We start from the raw sequence: 17448 nt of genomic DNA on the forward strand, positions 1-17448 counted from the left end.
TACATCTTTATTTTGCACTGTCAAAGAAACGTGAGACGATAATCAATAACCTAAAAAGAAAAACAATTAATCACAATTTCAATTGCTGATTTACCACGAAGGCAATTGCAATGAAAAAAAAAGAAAAAAAGGCTGATAATGAAAAGCAATGATCATGGCCCTAGGTCCAGGCCTTTTGAAGATCTCTAGCAAAAGAGCACAACTGTCACAATCAAAGAACCCATGACAGTGTTGAACAGTGTGGGAAGAACAGCTGATACTCCAGCCTTTGCGTCTACGTCCCATCCGGGTCCAGTGTACCCCAGCTCTTTCCTCTGTTCCACCATCCACTTGCGGAGAGGCTCAAAGTATTCCGATAGAGCGCCAACATCCAGTGTTTCACTTCCGGTCAGTTTTTTGAGAGCTTCCGGCCAAGGCTTGCTTTTTCCCATCTTCAGCATATCCCTATAGATTGAAGGAGGGAAACGCCATTCAATACAAAACGTTAATTGATTTCTCCATGTGCGGGCTATGAAATTGAGATTTATAATTATTAACAATAGTAATGATAACAATAATAATAATAACAACAAAAACAATGACATATCAAAGCAATAATTTTTGGGGGACAAATAACATAGCAAGGCGGTTTATTTCCTTGAACTGATCCTGACTACACTTTTGAACAAAATGGGAATCAGAGTCTCCCGATATCCAATCATTGTCGAGTTTTGCTTTTTCTGGCCTCTTCTATGCTAATTTGAATTATTAAAAACGATTTAGAGCTTTAATAGGTGTAAAAAATAATCCAGTGAATAGTTTGTTGATAAATGAATGAAACGACGACGGTGACGCCGTAGAAAACGTCGGTTAAAAAAATGAACCTAGATTTTACCTACGAATCTCGTGATACTCTAGAGTCATTTAGTTTTTTTCTCGCTGTCCAAGCTACCTCGGAACTGAATATGGAACACAGCGTTTAATTAGAAATAGAAATTAAAAAAATAAGCCGTCGTCGTTCACGTTCGCCGGACAAGGCAAAGTTTGGTCATAAGTAGAAAAATAAGTATCACATTCACAAATGATTAAAATATTTTCATACTTATCAGTACAACAGTGGTTCAGCAATAGCTGAAGGAACAAGCATATCAGCAAAAAGTAACACATCTTTTGTCAATATTTACCCGATCTTCTTTCCCGCTTCTTTAGACTCGTAGATGGAGCAGGTATGCAAAGGCCCCGTATGTCCGGCTGCCTCACAAGCGGCCTTGTGGAACTGGAATTGTAGCACGTAGCTCATAAAGTACCTGAGCAATAAAAATAAAACAAATTAAATTTGGTCAGTGACACATTCATCGGGGAAATATTCTACCCAACACAAGATTTCTTGGACTAGCCGTCTTCCCGACGTTTAGCTTGAAAAACGAAGCGCGATAACTTAACGCGGGAGATCAATATGAGACCCGACCCATGCCTCTCTCCTTTTCACAGTCCGCTGCTTCTTCAGCACCATTTACTATCACGCTACATTTCACCAATTGAACGCCTGGAAAAGGAAACAATTTATTCTCAGTCATCCCTGTTTCCCTTTAGTTCATCCATTCCTCGTTGTCGTTTTTCTATTCTCACAAACTGTTATTTGTCCAATGAAAAACCATGCAGATTATGAATTCAAAATTTCCATCGCGCAACAAACAATGTACGACAAACAAGTCACCGCTGATGACATGTTTCGAGCTATGAAGAGCAACCCTTTTGAAAAACTTATCAACCTGAGGGGAAACGAGAATTCCTTCGGATTATCGAGAGTTCGAGTTATTAAAGGTTTGAGTTCCGCGGTGAAAATTACAACAAATAAATGACGCCAGGGGGTTCGAATAACAAAAGCCGCCCTGAGAAGAGAGGCTTTAGCCCTTCGTTCCTCCCCTCACGTTTCGATGGGGCAATTTAAGGCAAAGGATCGTGCATGGCGAAATAATCAACTATTATTCACCGAAGTGAAGGTGAAAAGTGGTGGATATTTACGGCGCCGCCGTATTCACCTTCCAACGACAATCAGGTGAATAATTGTTTTAGCATACACCACACATATACAAAAAAATTAGTTTATTTTTTTCAATATATCGAAAAATTCTCAGAAATTTAACTCTTGAAGCGCGGTTTTTTTTTCTCAGCAACTCGCAGGTGAATAGTAATTATTATTCACTTCCAAACTAACCAATAAGCGCGCGCGCGAAAAGCACAATTTACAGGTGTGGTTTATACTTAGATGTTATTTAACGTTTTTCAAACAACTGGCTTCGGAAAATATGCATGCAAAGATGTTTGCATTTGTTATTACAACTCGTCTGGTGGAGATTGGCTTCCTAACCCCAACCCCCTTCCGGTCTCCCCTCCCTTCCCCCGCCAGTCGACTGTGAAAGGGATCAGAATAAACTTCTCTCCCACTGGCTACAATACCCACCTGATGTATGGTGTATTAGCTGGAATGTGATATTTGCATCCGGGATCAAAGTCATTTTCTGTCCTTTCCACAGCAGGTTCTATTCCCTGGTACTTAGTCCTCAGTTCCCACCACGCGGTATTGTAATTCTCCTCAGTGATCTTACCGCTGAAAACTTTCCATCTCCATTGGTCGATCAAGAATCCGAAAGGAAGGAAAGCCACCTTACGCAGGGCCATCTTCATCAAGGCGTTTATGTCGGATTCTGCAAAATGAGGTTAAAAGAAATAAAGCTTGTGCTTGAATTAATTTTTGTTCACAACTGTATATTTAGCCGGCAAGCTATATAGACAGCGTTCTTTCACCCGCAGGTAAGTATGAGGCCTAGAGCACTGCAAGTGGGCGTGGCCAATTGCGTGACACGTTGACGCAAGCAGCATTGTTTGTACACTTATTGACATCGGCAAATTGGCCAATCAGATTGCGACATCACTGCCAATTGTGATAAAATTCTTACTTATCACGTACTAGTGAGGAAGGCTCGAGTTATCAAAAGTAAAATTTGCATAAGTAGTGACCTGGCGGAAACAGAAATACTTGAAGCTAATAGAACTCGAAGTTATAGTTATCGAAGGTTCCAGTAACCGAAGTTTAAATTACAGTAATAGTATGAAAGACTCGAATTGAAATCGATTTCACGTGATGTTCTAGTAACCGAGGTTAAAATAACTGACATTTTCGGGAGAAAATGCTGAGTAAAACGATTTCGATTCGAGCTGGTGCTAAGATCGTAAAAGTACCTGCTTGAACTACAGATGCTAAAACTGCTGTAATTGTATCACGAAAATTCATGATGAGTCGTTTTTTATTCATGCGTGGTTCGTTAACGGCGAGAAATTGGAGTCGACTGTTTCTTTCAAACAAGGATTACCATCTTACCAGTATCATTGCTGACCTCCTTCAGCAAACCAATTTTCTGCAAGTGCTGTGGCGTATCAACCGACAAGGACATGGTGTCTCCAACTGCCTCATGGAAACCAGGGTTGGCTCCAGTGCGATAGACGTTAGGTTGGTCCCAGTACTGCAAGTAATACTGGATGTGCCCTAGCTCGTGGTGCGTGGTTACCAAGTAATTGTGTGTAACAGTAGTGCATTGCTTGACTCTATGAATGAAAGAAAACGCAACACATGTTGTGTTCACGACGCTTAAAGTCTCAGTGTTTGGGTCTAATTTAGTAATTTCGCGAAATCCACGAAATTAAGTTTTGGAAAAATTCTATCGGAAGGTAGTCCGTATAAGTTGTGACAGCCCCCACTTTCCTGAATTCCTACCGACTGTACATGTTTTCAGGCGAAAAAAGTTTATTTTAAGACTGAAAAGATGTCTTTAATGAGATGTCACGTTAATTTTTAGTAGCGCCCCGTTGCGTGACATTCAAAAGAAGTCTACTAAGGATGCAAAGGAGATCTCTCGGGCATTACACTTCATTAAACTTCACGGATTGTATTCTATTCGTAAAAGATACGTTCTCCAAGTATTAATTCTTGCGGATGTGGTTTTCCTCTTATTGCATGACGAGCGTCAACACAAACATGTTACGTAACATCGGTGAAGACCTTCCTTAAAAGATTCGCATTTTGAAAAAAGGTGACAAATTCAAACCCCTCTAGCAGTCTGCCTGGGGTAGCTGTGACGAACTGAATTGTCAAGCGAAAGAATACAGTCGAAATTTTAAACACTTAGTAGTCATGTGATAAAATGCTGCGCTCTGTCCGCACACCTTGAGCTTGAGCCAAATATTTCCCGTCCGGCCCTACCACTCAGTAATTAAGCAAAAAAAGCAGTTTACTTACGACTGGAAATATCAGTTAAGTTAATTGACAAGAGATCAAAGGTTGTATAAATATGAGGTAGCACTAATGTAATTGTCGGACGAGTAGAATTAAACCAATAGCACAATTGTCTATTACAAGACATGGTGTTTATCTTTTGGCAAGTTGAAAAAAAAAGTTTCCTAATTGCATTTCATAATCGAAAAGAGTCCTGTGTCGCAGTTTTGCCTGTCGATCGTGACTAAAAATTTAGAAGAGAGGGCCTTCTTTTTAGGAAATTTTGTTCCACATTTTTTATTCCTCTGCCTCAAGAAGGCATTCACAGTTTGATGTTGCCACGAAAATTTTAAAATCAAATACATCCTTCAAACTGCAGTCAGACTAAATGAACAAAAACAGTTCACTTCACAGCGGCGTCGTCCGGAGATAGTAAATTATGTAAACAGAATAAATACCGGCCAAAATAAACCGTTTCTTTTTTTTCGTTTTTATAAGGCTTCGAGGTGAGATCATGCTGTCTAAGATGAGTACTTTTTCACCACGTTGAAAAATAATGTCTTACCTGACATCTTTATTGATGCCGAAATCCCACGCTGACGCGTGACAGATAACTTCACGGCCTTCGGGTTTGGTTATCATGGAGTTGTTGTAGAAAGAGCTGGGGAGCGGTTCAAGTCCAATCGACGTGAAGAAGGACTCCGCCAGTCTGAACATCTTATCAGCATTATAATTTTGCTTCTTCATATTCGCTGTCACATCTAAACTCGGCTTCCCTTTGTAGGGTTCAACCAGATCGTAGATATTCACCCATGACTGCGCCCACATGTTGCCAAGCAGATGTGCCGGAATGGGCCCATCTGTAGACATTTGCGGATATTTTTTGCTCAACTTGTAACGCACATAGGCGTGCAATTCTTGGTAGAGGGGCCTCAGTTTGTTCCAAAATTCCTCCACCATTCCTTCCAGGTCTTCAACTTCGTACCAAGACCGCCAATATTGACCAATGTCTTTCCAACCGTTTTCTGTAGCACCTTCATTCTTCAGTCTCACAAATTCAGTGTATTTATTTCGGAGCTTCGGGCCAACTGCATCCCGCCAACCTTTCCAAGCGAACAGTAGCCGATCGTAATTACGCTCCGTAGACAAAATCTTGTAAAGGTCGGGGTTCAGAGAAAGTTTTTTTCCTTTGTCATCCACTTTTCCCGTGCTGTATATCTCTTCCATTTCCGACTCTAACTCTGTTAGCTTCCTCAGCGTTTCGGCATCCTTCGGAGTTGCGGTTGAAGTAATGAACTTGATCTGACGCGCGGTGTCTGCTGAGAGCTTTGAGGTATCGAAATTGGTCGCATTCTCACGCATTTGTTTGTAGAAAGCGGAGAATACCAAACTTATGTTCGTTTTCATCGCTTTGTTGTGGTCAGTCAGGTTTGTAGCGTAGTTCCATGATGCGACAGACGTTTTGTAATCCTCTTTGGGTACAATATCGTTGTAATTTTTGAGGAAGTCCTTCGCTGCCAGTTCCGCCGCCTGATCAACTTCACTGAAGGTTGGAAACGGCGCTAGCGCGACAAAAACAGCAAAGAAATAAAATATATGGAGTTTCATTGTGAGGACGGAATGCAAGCTTCGCCGCAAGCTTCGGTTCCAACAAAGAAGTGGGCGTTTTTCCGTTGTGTACTGTCCTTGGTTAGAGATGTCGCGCGCCGTACGAGCGCGTCAAATTACGTTTACCGCTGTCACTTTTGAGAAAAGAACAATGATTATATTAGTAACATACACAAGCAAAACAAACGTCATCGGAGCCGGTAGCTTGTTTACACTTCTCAAACCCTAAAAAAGGGGACGGGGGGTGGTGGGTTGCGAGGAGACCGGAGGGGGGCTGGGGTATGGTCGGAGAAAGAGCTTTTATTCTTCCGCTTTGCACTTGTCCTCGCGCGTTTGCCGCACGCTCTTCGTCGCTAAACTACCAAAACAAAACAACAAAACCAAACCCTCGAAACAGTGTGTTTATATCATTTTTTTTATCGCCCAAAGCCTCTTGTGGCTTAGCCACCCGCCCTAATGAAACGGCTCTGGCGCTTGACACTTCATAGGCTCGATTTCTGCCGTGCTATCAAACCTGGTCTGCGATCCTCCCTCAAATTTCTTGGTTCAGAGGAGGAGCGCACACTCATTTCCTGAACAATGGTTGTGAATAAAAAAACTCAAGGAACATTCAAGCAAAATCTTCGCCAAAATTTGATTTCTTTCCTTTTCCTAAGCTTAACCAGTATCATTTTTTTAGCAGATTCTCATATAATTCATCTAGTAAGACGATGAAACAGGGCAATAATAAGAAAAAAAAGAAAACAAAAAACATGCTGTATAATGAAAGTCGCTGGTCGAAGGTTCGAGGCTCCCTCTCCTCTGGAAACACGGCCTCTTATATACATGCTAATCAAGACCCCGACAATGAAATGTACTCTGTTTAGCGGTTCACGGCGGCTCTTTTAGGTGAGGTAAGCGAGTGCTATCTCAAAGCGACTGCGACTCTATAAACTGAATTATACGAATCACGGTTTCGATCTACTGAATATAAAGGCAAACTAAAGAACTTTCAGACTTGAACGCAAGTTGACCTCAATTTCTAATCCTCTCTCGAAATACAGAAATTATAAATTGCAATACCTTTAGAAAGAGAGTTCAGTGCTTCTGCAATAGATCTCTGAAGGGTCGTTGATCTGTCTCTCGCTTGAACCAAGATTCGAGGGAAAAATCTTTCAATATAGACCGATACAACGCCACCTCAGACTTCTTTTCCTTATAGTGGAGAAATCGAACCGTGTACAGTTTACAAAATACTCAGCTGGAGTGAAAAAGGTACCTGGAGCAGTTAACAAATTTGCTATGACAAAACAAATAAATTAACGAATCTTGCATTGACTAAATGAAGCAGGGGATTTCAGTTTCTAAGAAATTGAAACTTACGAGTCATCCGTAACTCGGAAAGCCGACAGACCGACCATCGAGTTTTAGCCCATATTTCATTGATAAGTCCGCTCACGAAACGTTTAATTATTTTCCTTAAGTCCGATTTCGCTTCTCCCTCTGGACCAGTCTACGTTCCTCACTGAGACGAGACGGTTGATCACGCAAGGAGCAGAAAATGTCCTTGACATAGCGCGAAATTTCGTATAACTGTCGTTTTTAAATGGATTGAATCGAAATGATCTTCTCTTGCTATCTGGTTAGCTGGACACTCTGTTTACTTCGGGGCTGTTTGTTTACGATAAAATTTAAACATATCCTTATCTAGAAAATTTATAAGGGCTCTCTTACCTTGGCGTTTGGAATATGAGTGCAAATAACATATTTGCATAAGCCATTCAGTTAAAAAATATTGTAAGCAGTTGATAATTTCCTATTTCGATGGCGGTCGTATTTTGTAATTAGAGTGATTGTTATCGTTTCTTTCTAAGAGAAAATACAGCCCATTTAACTCCACAGTAATTATGGCATATTATCCTATCGCGAGTTCCACATGAAAGCAGATGTTCAGTTTCTACGGTGATTAAAACTTGCTGCGAAGTATTTCAATTATCTTGCGGTAAGATATATTTCTATTATGATAATCTGCAAGTAATTTGATCTGGTAAAAGTTAATCTCGTAAAGGAATTCCTGGAAATTCCTTCTTCATATACTTCGGATTCTTTCCAGGTTCGTTTTTATATCAATTTCATGTCTAGCTCACGATCAAAAAGATAAATCTTGATTTTTAGTTTGGCACGTTCAACGCCTCTTTCTGTGGGGTGTAAGCGGCTTGTACTTTTCGTCTTCCGCGCTGGGTTTGTGGTCGATTGACCTATATGAGCGGCGGGTAGTTCTTTTGGGGGCCGTGCCTTGAATTGTCTGTTTATTCTGTTGTTATGTAGCAGACTTTGGGGGCTGTTTTCGCTTAAGTTATCTTTTTGAGTATGGTTCTGATTTACGCAACGGTTTCTTTGTAATTTTTGTGTTGTCGGTCTTCATTTTGTTTTGGCCGATCTTGGCCGCAGGGGTGTGGAGTTTTGAGTAGAGAGTCGTTTTGGAATAAATCAACAAGCCGGGGGTACATGCTTGGTGTGCGGGAATTGTTTCGCGTAGCTCGGCATGATTCAGTGGCTAAGTGGGAGATCGTGACGTTGGTCGGGTGTTGACAGCTTGCTAACTGTCACCTTCATGGGCTGGAAACCGACGCTTTCCTGGAGAGTTGCGTTAGACCCTTAGCTAGCATGTTGTATTAAGAACTTATGAAAGGAAATGTAGACGGAGAGTATTAAGGGAACAAGGAGTGTTAGAAATACCTCTAACGCGTTTCCCGAAATCCTTGACAGCTAGCAACTTGAGATATTGAGAGTTTGGAAATTCAAAAAATTAAAAATATCAAGAACTGAAACCTTTTTTTTAGTCAACGCCGCACATCTACGTTAGGGATTTAGATTTAAAGTGTAGCTTCGGCTCCATAGATTAAACGAAACTTTCCCAAAGGCGAAAAGTCTCGCGAGCGAGCTCTCGCGTACAAGCTTTCGCGTGCGAGCTGTCGCGTGTCTATTCGCTCGCTCTCCGAGCACCTGCCAGGCACGCCACCTGTTTTCAAACAACTTCCGATGTTTCGGTGGTAAGTTGTTTATAGGTCTGAAATAATTTTACGTAACACTGCACTAGAAGCGGTTCACGACTCCCATGTCTCCTATTTGCTCCGTAAAAGTTTTCCCTGTGATCAGTGGATCATACCCACCAGTTAAACTTATCATAGAAGTGATCCCTGAATTTAGAGCCATGTGTGTCACTTCCCTAATGGCCAAGTGTAATGTAGTTCATGCTGTCATGACCGCAACACCAACAAAAACAATTTTAAAGTGAGTGAACTTACATTTTCCTTCGATTTATACAAGAGGCTCCGAGTGTCAACAGTCTGTAAGGGTGCCCGACCGTCTTGGCTCCCAGTTTTTTGGAATTACCGTCGTACTTTACTAGTTTTTTTACTCTTCTGTGGGGAGTATTTTCTTGACGCCTTCCTGGAGGGATTTCTAATTTAAGATTTGCCTCTCATCGGATGTGTGTGCAGGAAGTTGTCGCATCAATATAGCTTGTCCCCCCTGAAAGTCGTCTCCGCTATTCTTTTCTTACGATGATGATGATCAGAGGTGTGGCAAGACAAAAGTGACGATGGTGCTTTCGAAAATATCACTTCAGTTAAATTGAGAGCAGAGAACATTAAATAATTGCAGAGGACTTACAAAATCCTCTGAGGACCGCTGTACGATCGAACCTTTTCGCAGGACTGATGTCAGAGATTTGTAAATATATCTTGAAAAGCTAACCGGAAGTCAGAATGGGAGGTTGTTTTGAAAAACCGATTGGTCGGTTTTGCCGTGGTGATAGAATTGATATTGCACAGTAGTCGGTAGGAAAGAATATCCAACGGCTTAGGGCTTTGCAGTCATGTTTAAAATCGATTAACCAAAACACACCCACCAAAAAGGCATGATTGAAACGAGTTGTTATTCTTGCCAAAATTTATCGAGGAAAAATATCATATCTGACCATTCAGGTGTAACTATATGCACATCTTATAAATTGTCTCGTCGGGTATAGGAAAAAATATATGTTATATATTAATTACGTTCAAACTGACGAAAAGTGAAGCGATAGTCATTATCAACGTGCCAGCGGAGTTCAAAGACCACGCATGCGCATGCGGTCTTACTGTGGTTACCGGTCGAGTGTCCGTGTCTGGCAAAGTCGTTGGAACCACGCATGGGTCATCCTCAGGTCCCGGATTTTCAGGCCAACCAATGGCATACTTTCTGGAGCATCTTTGTTTTCTAAGCCACAAATACAAGGGCCAGAAGTACTCTTTCATGGGTCTCACATCCATAGTCCTCTTATCAGTGAGCCTTTCTAAGGCCTCGGGCCAGGGCCTGCTCTTTCCTAGTTGTAGCATCTCGCTATGAGAAGAACAACGAAAACTTTTAGAGATAACATAAAAGTTTCTTTGTTCCTTTCAGCTCCAGTCCTTACCTGATCTTTTTGCCCGCTTCCTTAGACTGGTAAATGGAGCACTGGTGAAGAGGCCCCTCGACGCCTGCTAACTTACAAGCCGCTTTGTGGAATTGAAACTGCAACACGCTGCTGATGAAGTACCTGATGGAAAAATAGGCCAAAAAGCCTTCGACTTCAGTGGAACTTTGCGACAACAGCCCCACCTTATATTTTAATGAAAAGTCCGGCTGGGTTACCAGCCATTTCCGGGTTCTTTTTCAGGATAAGCGTGCGTTAGGTGGGACACACGCGAGGACAACAAGCGAAATCGAACCTCTAGCGCGCCTCTCGCTTAGGTATCGGTCATTTTTTATCGCCAGGGGAGGGAGGGGGGAGAAGATGGACGGACAATCAAAGGGGGGGGGGGAAAGAGTCTAGAAAATAGACTGCCAGTGAGGGGGAATCATTTGATACTGCAAAATCTAAAGGGGGATCAAGTAAATTTTAATGTGAAACAACAAAACTCCTCCGTCCCCCCCTCCCTTAATAAATAATGACTGGCCCCTTAGATACAAAGGAAGGGAAAGGCCTACTTCTCAAGCTAAAGTAAGTACTGAAAGTGAGAAGAACCCAAGCAACTCGCGCTCAAAAATAAAGCATTTTTCTTCGCCATTAAGTATAAGCTCACTCGAATCCCAAGTATTCCGAATAATTTTTGCTTTTCCTGAATGTTTGAGTTATGTAGTAGCAGTGCTACTCAGAGACAAATATCTGAAAACGCTATATATTAACATTACATGCAGACCTACTGAATGCCATAGCGAGAGGATTGAGCCCGCAAGACAATCCAAGGGCGTTGAACGTTACATTATGAGTCAGATAATGTAAAACGGTTACGCACCGTATGTATGGCACGTCGTTTGGTACGTGATACTTAGCCCCAGGATCAAAATCCTTTTCTGTTCTCTCAATAGGCGGTTTGATGCCCTGGTACCTAGTTCTCAGTTTCCACCATTCAGTGTTATATTCGCTCGGTTGGATTTTTCCCGCGAAAACTTTCCATCGCCATTGGTCGATTAAATATCCAAACGGCAAGAAAACAATACTGCTGAGTGCCGCCTTCATTAGATTGTTTATGTCAGCTTCTGCAAAAACATGTTAAAATAAAAAAATAAATAAATGAAATCGCGCTCAAGGTAAATATTTCGTCTCTGTTCCCTTTACATGCCGGCTGAGCCCGCAATGGTGATGAACACTACATTAACACCATGACGACCATAAGTTTTCCTTGTTGCTTTCTCTGTCACGCACGGGTGCTCTTTCGGCCTAAGTTGGAAAGAAGGCAATGCTGCGTGACAGATAGTGGTAACTGCACAGGTAGCCCAAGACGTTGCCATGCATTTGGATTTGAATGAGAAAACTGTTGCAAATAAAAGAGATATATTCCAGATTTAAATGAAAGGAAAAAAATTGCTTAAGTCGTCGTTTCCTTGACTTAGGTGTGGTTCTCGGTCAAATCAAAGCGTTTTCGGTGGATTTTGCAGCTAAATTCCAAAGATTAGATTGTTAATTCTCCCCTCCAGCTGCTTCACATTTCCTTGTAAATAAGATAAGAGAATTTGGTGTTATACCAAGATTACAAATGGAAGTTACATGTTAATTAGTTCAGGGAGTTGAGGGATAAAAAACAAGGCGTGGCAGGAGCCCATCACTCCGGGCTGCTGGGCTTGGATACTTAAAAATAAAACAAAAACAAAAACGAAAAGTAAAAGACAAAGCAACATCTGCACAGTTTCAAATGGACTCAAACAAAACATTCGAGACAAGGAAACGCACGACTGAAGTCCAATAAGTTTTAACACGTCTGTCTTTTCTTTTCCCGGTCAATACCGAAAATTTTCGGTTTCCAAATGCAACAAGTTTCTCTCATGCAAATCATTTCATGTCTACTGCTGCGTAATAGAAATGTGAGTCATTTCAACCCTTTAACTCCTAACAGTGACCAGCGACTAATTCCTCCTTACAACAACGTTCCTGAATCACACATTAAAGTCATAAGTCACCAGGTAAAGAAGCTCCTGATTGTTTAACAAATTCTCCTTATTACCACCTTAGGTAATGCTTAAAGAGAGGTATGGAGAATATGCATACTGATGTTAAGGTGCAAAAGGCAAAAGGTTAACTCGCGCGTCGAGCTTGGTACACCTGTGGTCCTAGTATTTCTTTCTACTCACCTTCGTCATGAGTATATTCCTTTAACAATCCAATCTTAACAAGATGCTGTGGAGTAGAAACTGAGAGAGACATGGTATCACCAACAGCTTCGTGAAATCCTGGGTTTGCGCTGTCACGGAAGATGTAGGGTTGATCCCAGTAGGACAAGAAATAGTAAATGTGACCCATCTCATGATGTGTCGTGACAAGCCAGCCTTGCGTTACCTCAGTGCACTGTTTTATTCTGAAAAAGAAAACGTAAGCAAATTGAGTAATAGGTGGGCAAACAAACGAACTAAGAAACATGAGGCGAAAGAAAAAGAAAAAAAGAAAAGAAGGAAAAGAAAGAGAGAAAAAAAGTTGACGCCGGTCGGTGGCATTCTAATCGAGTTCCAAATAAACGAGACTGGCGGGTTTGCACACAAAACGAAAAGATCTTTAAACCAGACATAACAAAAGAAAGCTAAATCACGGGGATGACTATTACTCACTCTCAGGTCAGGGATCATGAAAGGTCTGCGGAGAGAAGAATTTTCTGACAGGTTGCCAGATTTCCCTGCTTCCTAGCAGAGTTACAGAGCTTAAGGACTTACCCACTTTTCTCTGCCAAGGAAAAGTCATTTATTTGTAAGACTAATTCCTAGCGTGCCCCCAGTTTCCTGTCTAAGACCATTCTGGGAAGGCCCCTATTACTAATTTCACGTTTCTCATATCAATTTCAAACCAAAAAAGTACATAACATGATTACTATTGTTTACATCCATTTAGAGAACTTCGAACTTTTCAAGTGGTTAGGATCGAATTGCCCACGTGCTACGTGCGGACGATGGGTCATGTGAGCTGATCGACAGGGGGGGTAAGCCCTAAGATACCAGTTGGAAGGTAAGACGAGTAGACATTTAAAATTAGTTAGTGCTTCGACACGACTGTTTCTTCGCCCGTGGAAAACTATGAGGGGTTATTAGGCAACGCAAGTCGGCGAGAGGTCTGTAAGAGGCCTAGCTAATCTGCTATATCTCCGGCAAACTCTCCCCGACTCGTTTTCAAATCTTCCCGCGGGCGGAATTTCGAAAACGCGTGTCATGCTTCGCTAATAATAAAAGCCTGCCCGCACGTCAAAAATACTCTCGAAAAAGAAAACAAAATGATAGTGACAAACACCACAGATATGTTTGGAATGCCGCCTTTCCCAGATAGATAACGCGTCAACAATGAATACCGCTTACTTCAAAAGGCGAAAACAAACTACGGGAAATGTTTTTGAATCATAAATCGCGAATGATCTTAAAATAGCTCGAGTTATTTCTGTAAGTATCAGATAAGCTTTACCATTTGAGAAAATTGATGAAATACTGGAACGAATTGATGCAACAAATGATCTTGCTTCATTAATCTGGAATCGCAGAACTACCTAGTGGTTATTATTTTCACTTAAAGAGGATGTTTGATTACATCCTTGCGTGAAATTTCCGTTTTCAGTCAGAGATTACCAACACTCCGCTGGTCGCTCGATTTGTGTCAAGATACAACAGATTCGTGATCATCTTATCTAAGTGAACAGCCCTTGGAACACACTTGCTTTAATTTTAATCGGAATGAAGAAAAGCTATCTAAATGACGGGAAGTTATTTCCTAATCTCGAGATTAATACATCCGCTACGGTGGGATTGTACGGGAAAGAGGTTGAAGGCTGCATGAGTTTTAAGGGCTTTGACCTTCTCTGACTAAAAAGGCGCGAACAAATATTTTGTCAACCATCGTGGAAATTCGCAAAAAATGCGCGCTGTTTGAAGTTTGGAAACCCTACTTATCTCGAATTTCGGTATTACAGGAAATTGCACTTTTTAAAAGCTGTGAAATTTTTCCGGCTTTACTGCAAGTTTCGAGAAAGTTAATTACTTTCGTAAGAGAAGGTCTATCAGTTGAGAAAGTACAAAAAAAGAAGAGATTAGTTGATCATTAAAATTTCTTGGTTTGACGGTGGAAGTGGAATAAATTATATTACAAACTTTTATGAATGGGTCGTAATCGACGTCAAATTAAAGCTGGTCTTGGGTTATATTTTTCTTAAAGGAAAAACTCGCTATTGCGTGACTGTCACGCAACCATAACCTTTACAAATCTAACTTCCTAACGTTTCACAATATAGTTTTGCCTTACCTTACATCCTTTTCTCCATCTTTGGTTTCCACATAAAAATCCCAGGCAGATGCATGACAAACAACATCGCGTCCTTCGGGTTTCTTGGTCATCGATCTTTGCACAAAATTATTTGGGAGTTTCTCCATTCCGAGCGACAAGAAAAATGATTCGGTGATCTCAAACATACGATCTACTGTAAAATTATCATCATTCATCTGCTTAGTAACATCAAGGCTTGATTTGTCCTTGATCGGTTCGACTAGCGGATAAATATTCGTCCAGGATTGTGCCCACATATTGCCCAACAAATGAGCTGGGATGGCATCTTTCTCTTTTACGAGAGGGTATTGCTTCATAAGCTGAACCCTCACATACGCATGTAATTCTTTGTAAAACGGCTCAAGATCTTTCCAGAGGTTTTCTACGATCTCGGGCAAATTATCAACCTCGTAGAAGGATCGCCAATATTCGCCGTAGTCGCGAAAACCGTTGTCGCGGGCGCCTTGGTTTGACAAGTTCACGTATCGTTCATAAAGGGGACGAATTTTTGGGCCAACAACGTCACGCCATTCCTGCCACGCGAACTTCAAGCGATCGTGTCTCTGTGACGAAGCCATTATTTCTGTTAGATTCGGTGACAAAGACAAGTTTTTCCCTGTCTCTGCGTCGAAAACCTGAGATGAACTATAAATATTCTGCATTTCAATCTCAATATTTGCGAGTTCTTCCCGCTGCTGCTTATCTTTCAGAGTCGCAGATGTGCGAAGCAACTTCAGTTGTCGTTGAAGTGTCTCTGGTAAACCCTCAAGATTGCTGAATCGCGACGCATTCTTCCGCGCTTCTTCGAGGAAAGTTTGAAAAGCCAAAGTCGCTACTTTCTTTCCGGATGCTGCTTCTTTAGACGAGACATCTGTTGAATACTTCCAATCTGCTATCTCCCTTTTACTTGCTTCTATGGGTGCGCGCTGGTTAAAATGCTTCAGAAAGTCTTCCACTTCGCTGTTGGCTTCAACAAGCGAGAGTTGCGTGAAAGCAACCAAACACAGAACTGAAAACATCGTAAGGAAAACAGGCAAGAGATCAGACAAGGTGCCACCGCGATTGAATGACTCAACGCCGCTCTAAGTTACGATGTAAGCTGATTAATTTTTTCCCCTCAAGCGTCTGACTCTATGACGCCTACGTGTTGAGTGTAACAAGAAACCTTCAGATTTGACCTCACTATCCGTGATGATTGCCAAAATAACCTTGAAGGGCGATAATATTATTTTTTCAGGACACAAATGTATGACCCTACAGAATTAGAATTGACCATAGAAGCGACTGCAATCTCTGAGACAAAACCATTAAGCTAATCGGCAGACTTGAAATGATCTCAGATAATGTTTTACAGATATAGCTTAGTGAATTCGCGACATGCCGATAGGATTCCATCACAGTTGTAATGAGACACTCTTCCAATAACTAAAATAATTTTTCTTTTACAGGAACCCAAGGTTTTACATCAACGACAATGCCACACTTTTATTATGATTTGAAGACTTCGATGTGATCGTCAGTTCGGAAGAGGAGTGACTTTCTGGGTGGGGCCGGTCACTCTGGTCTGCCATCTCGGATTAACAGGGAGTCTGCCGGATGAAGAAACAAATCTGCTTGGCTCCCACAAAGCTCGTCAAATCTCCCGAAAAATAAAAAAGATTGACAAACATGTTACAAGAAGGAATAGAAATCAAATAAATTTCATCTCATAGCCTTTTTTTTCAGATTTATTACGCTTTTGCGAACTCTTTTTCGACTTCGCGCCCCTGGGAGGGACAGGTACGAAGATTTAAGGAGTGGGGAAAGTGGGAAAATAATGCAGAGAAAAAACTAGCCCAGAATTCCAAAGGTTGTGTTTGACTCGGCAGAACCATTCATTTACTCCGAAATTTAGTAAATTTTGATTACAGTTTTACCGAAATAATTATTTTAAAGAAGTTTTAGAAATGAAATCGAACTGCAATACCACATAAGCGGACACTTTCTCCTCACCAGGTGAAGTACGCAGCCCCTATGACTCTTGTTGAGGGTATTAGCGTAAGAACTGGCAAAGAGAAATATTTGTCTAGCACTTATATGCAAATGTACACTTACTCTCGGATTGTTACCTAGTAATTTGGAGAATTTACGTATTTTCGTAGAGTCCTTGAAAAACTACAACATTTTTCTTTTTTTTTTTCTCGGTGAGGCCGCCAACAAATTAGACGCTTAGTAATTTACACGTTTGGCCGTCAAAAACGAGCTTTCACTCATTCACGCGATCCTTGTCAAACCGGAAATAATTACTCATTTCATCCTTCAAGTCGATTGTTTTCTTTAAATTGAAAAGTCTTGAGATGTCTGGGCGTTTACATGTCTTACATGCGAGGCTTGCCTTTAAGTAGATTACCCACCTCTGTGAAAACCAGCGTTGTAGAGCGGTTTCGCACGCGAGAGTTCAGACTGTTATGTCTCATACTGTGAACACTACCTCACTCCAAGCGAGATTTGCCCCTGAAACTGTTTCACAGCCAGGGTTCGGTTTCTTACTCCACTGATATGAAAGACCAGACCCAAACAACATCAATGTCGTCTTTTCACGTGAACAGAGCCATCTCCATCGTTTAGCATAAAAAGCATGAAACTACGTAAACATCACCAAATTTGTCTGTGTGTGTGTGAGTAGACTTGTCTCATCTATCAAACGCTTGCAAGTAGGGCTGTCACAGGAAAACGAATCAAAATTTTTCTATTATGACTGCCTAGGAAATCTTTTCAAGAAATAGTCGTTAGTGTCAGTTCGGCTTGAAAACGT

General features: G+C 41.3%; 1 protein-coding gene across 1 annotated transcript; it reads right to left on the bottom strand.

The window, feature by feature from the left end:
• On the bottom strand, positions 1 to 16225 carry LOC131790987 (angiotensin-converting enzyme). The gene is made up of 11 exons (XM_059108288.2): positions 14634 to 16225; positions 12494 to 12717; positions 11161 to 11404; positions 10299 to 10421; positions 9895 to 10225; positions 6375 to 6432; positions 4818 to 5973; positions 3362 to 3585; positions 2444 to 2687; positions 1164 to 1286; positions 1 to 444 (listed from the first exon to the last, which is right to left on the bottom strand). Exons 1-11 carry the CDS (start codon positions 15671 to 15673, stop codon positions 186 to 188), a joined length of 4026 nt encoding a protein of 1341 aa, XP_058964271.2. The 5' UTR covers positions 15674 to 16225; the 3' UTR covers positions 1 to 185.
• Positions 16226 to 17448: the final 1223 nt, after the last annotated feature.

This window comes from Pocillopora verrucosa, chromosome 6, assembly GCF_036669915.1.
Source record: "Pocillopora verrucosa isolate sample1 chromosome 6, ASM3666991v2, whole genome shotgun sequence".
Lineage (NCBI taxonomy): Eukaryota > Metazoa > Cnidaria > Anthozoa > Scleractinia > Pocilloporidae > Pocillopora > Pocillopora verrucosa.

Excerpts from the sequence above, each read along its gene's own strand:
- LOC131790987 (XM_059108288.2), bottom strand. The coding sequence starts at position 15,673 with ATGTTTTCAGTTCTGTGTTTGGTTGCTTTCACGCAACTCTCGCTTGTT. Across the intron at positions 11,405-12,493 it reads GGAATATACTCATGACGAAG|AAGCTGACATAAACAATCTA; the intron begins GTGAGTAGAAAG and ends ATGTTTTTGCAG. Across the intron at positions 6,433-9,894 it reads TCGTCAGTTTGAACGTAATT|GAAATGAGTGTGCGCTCCTC; the intron begins AATATATAACAT and ends ACCATTGTTCAG.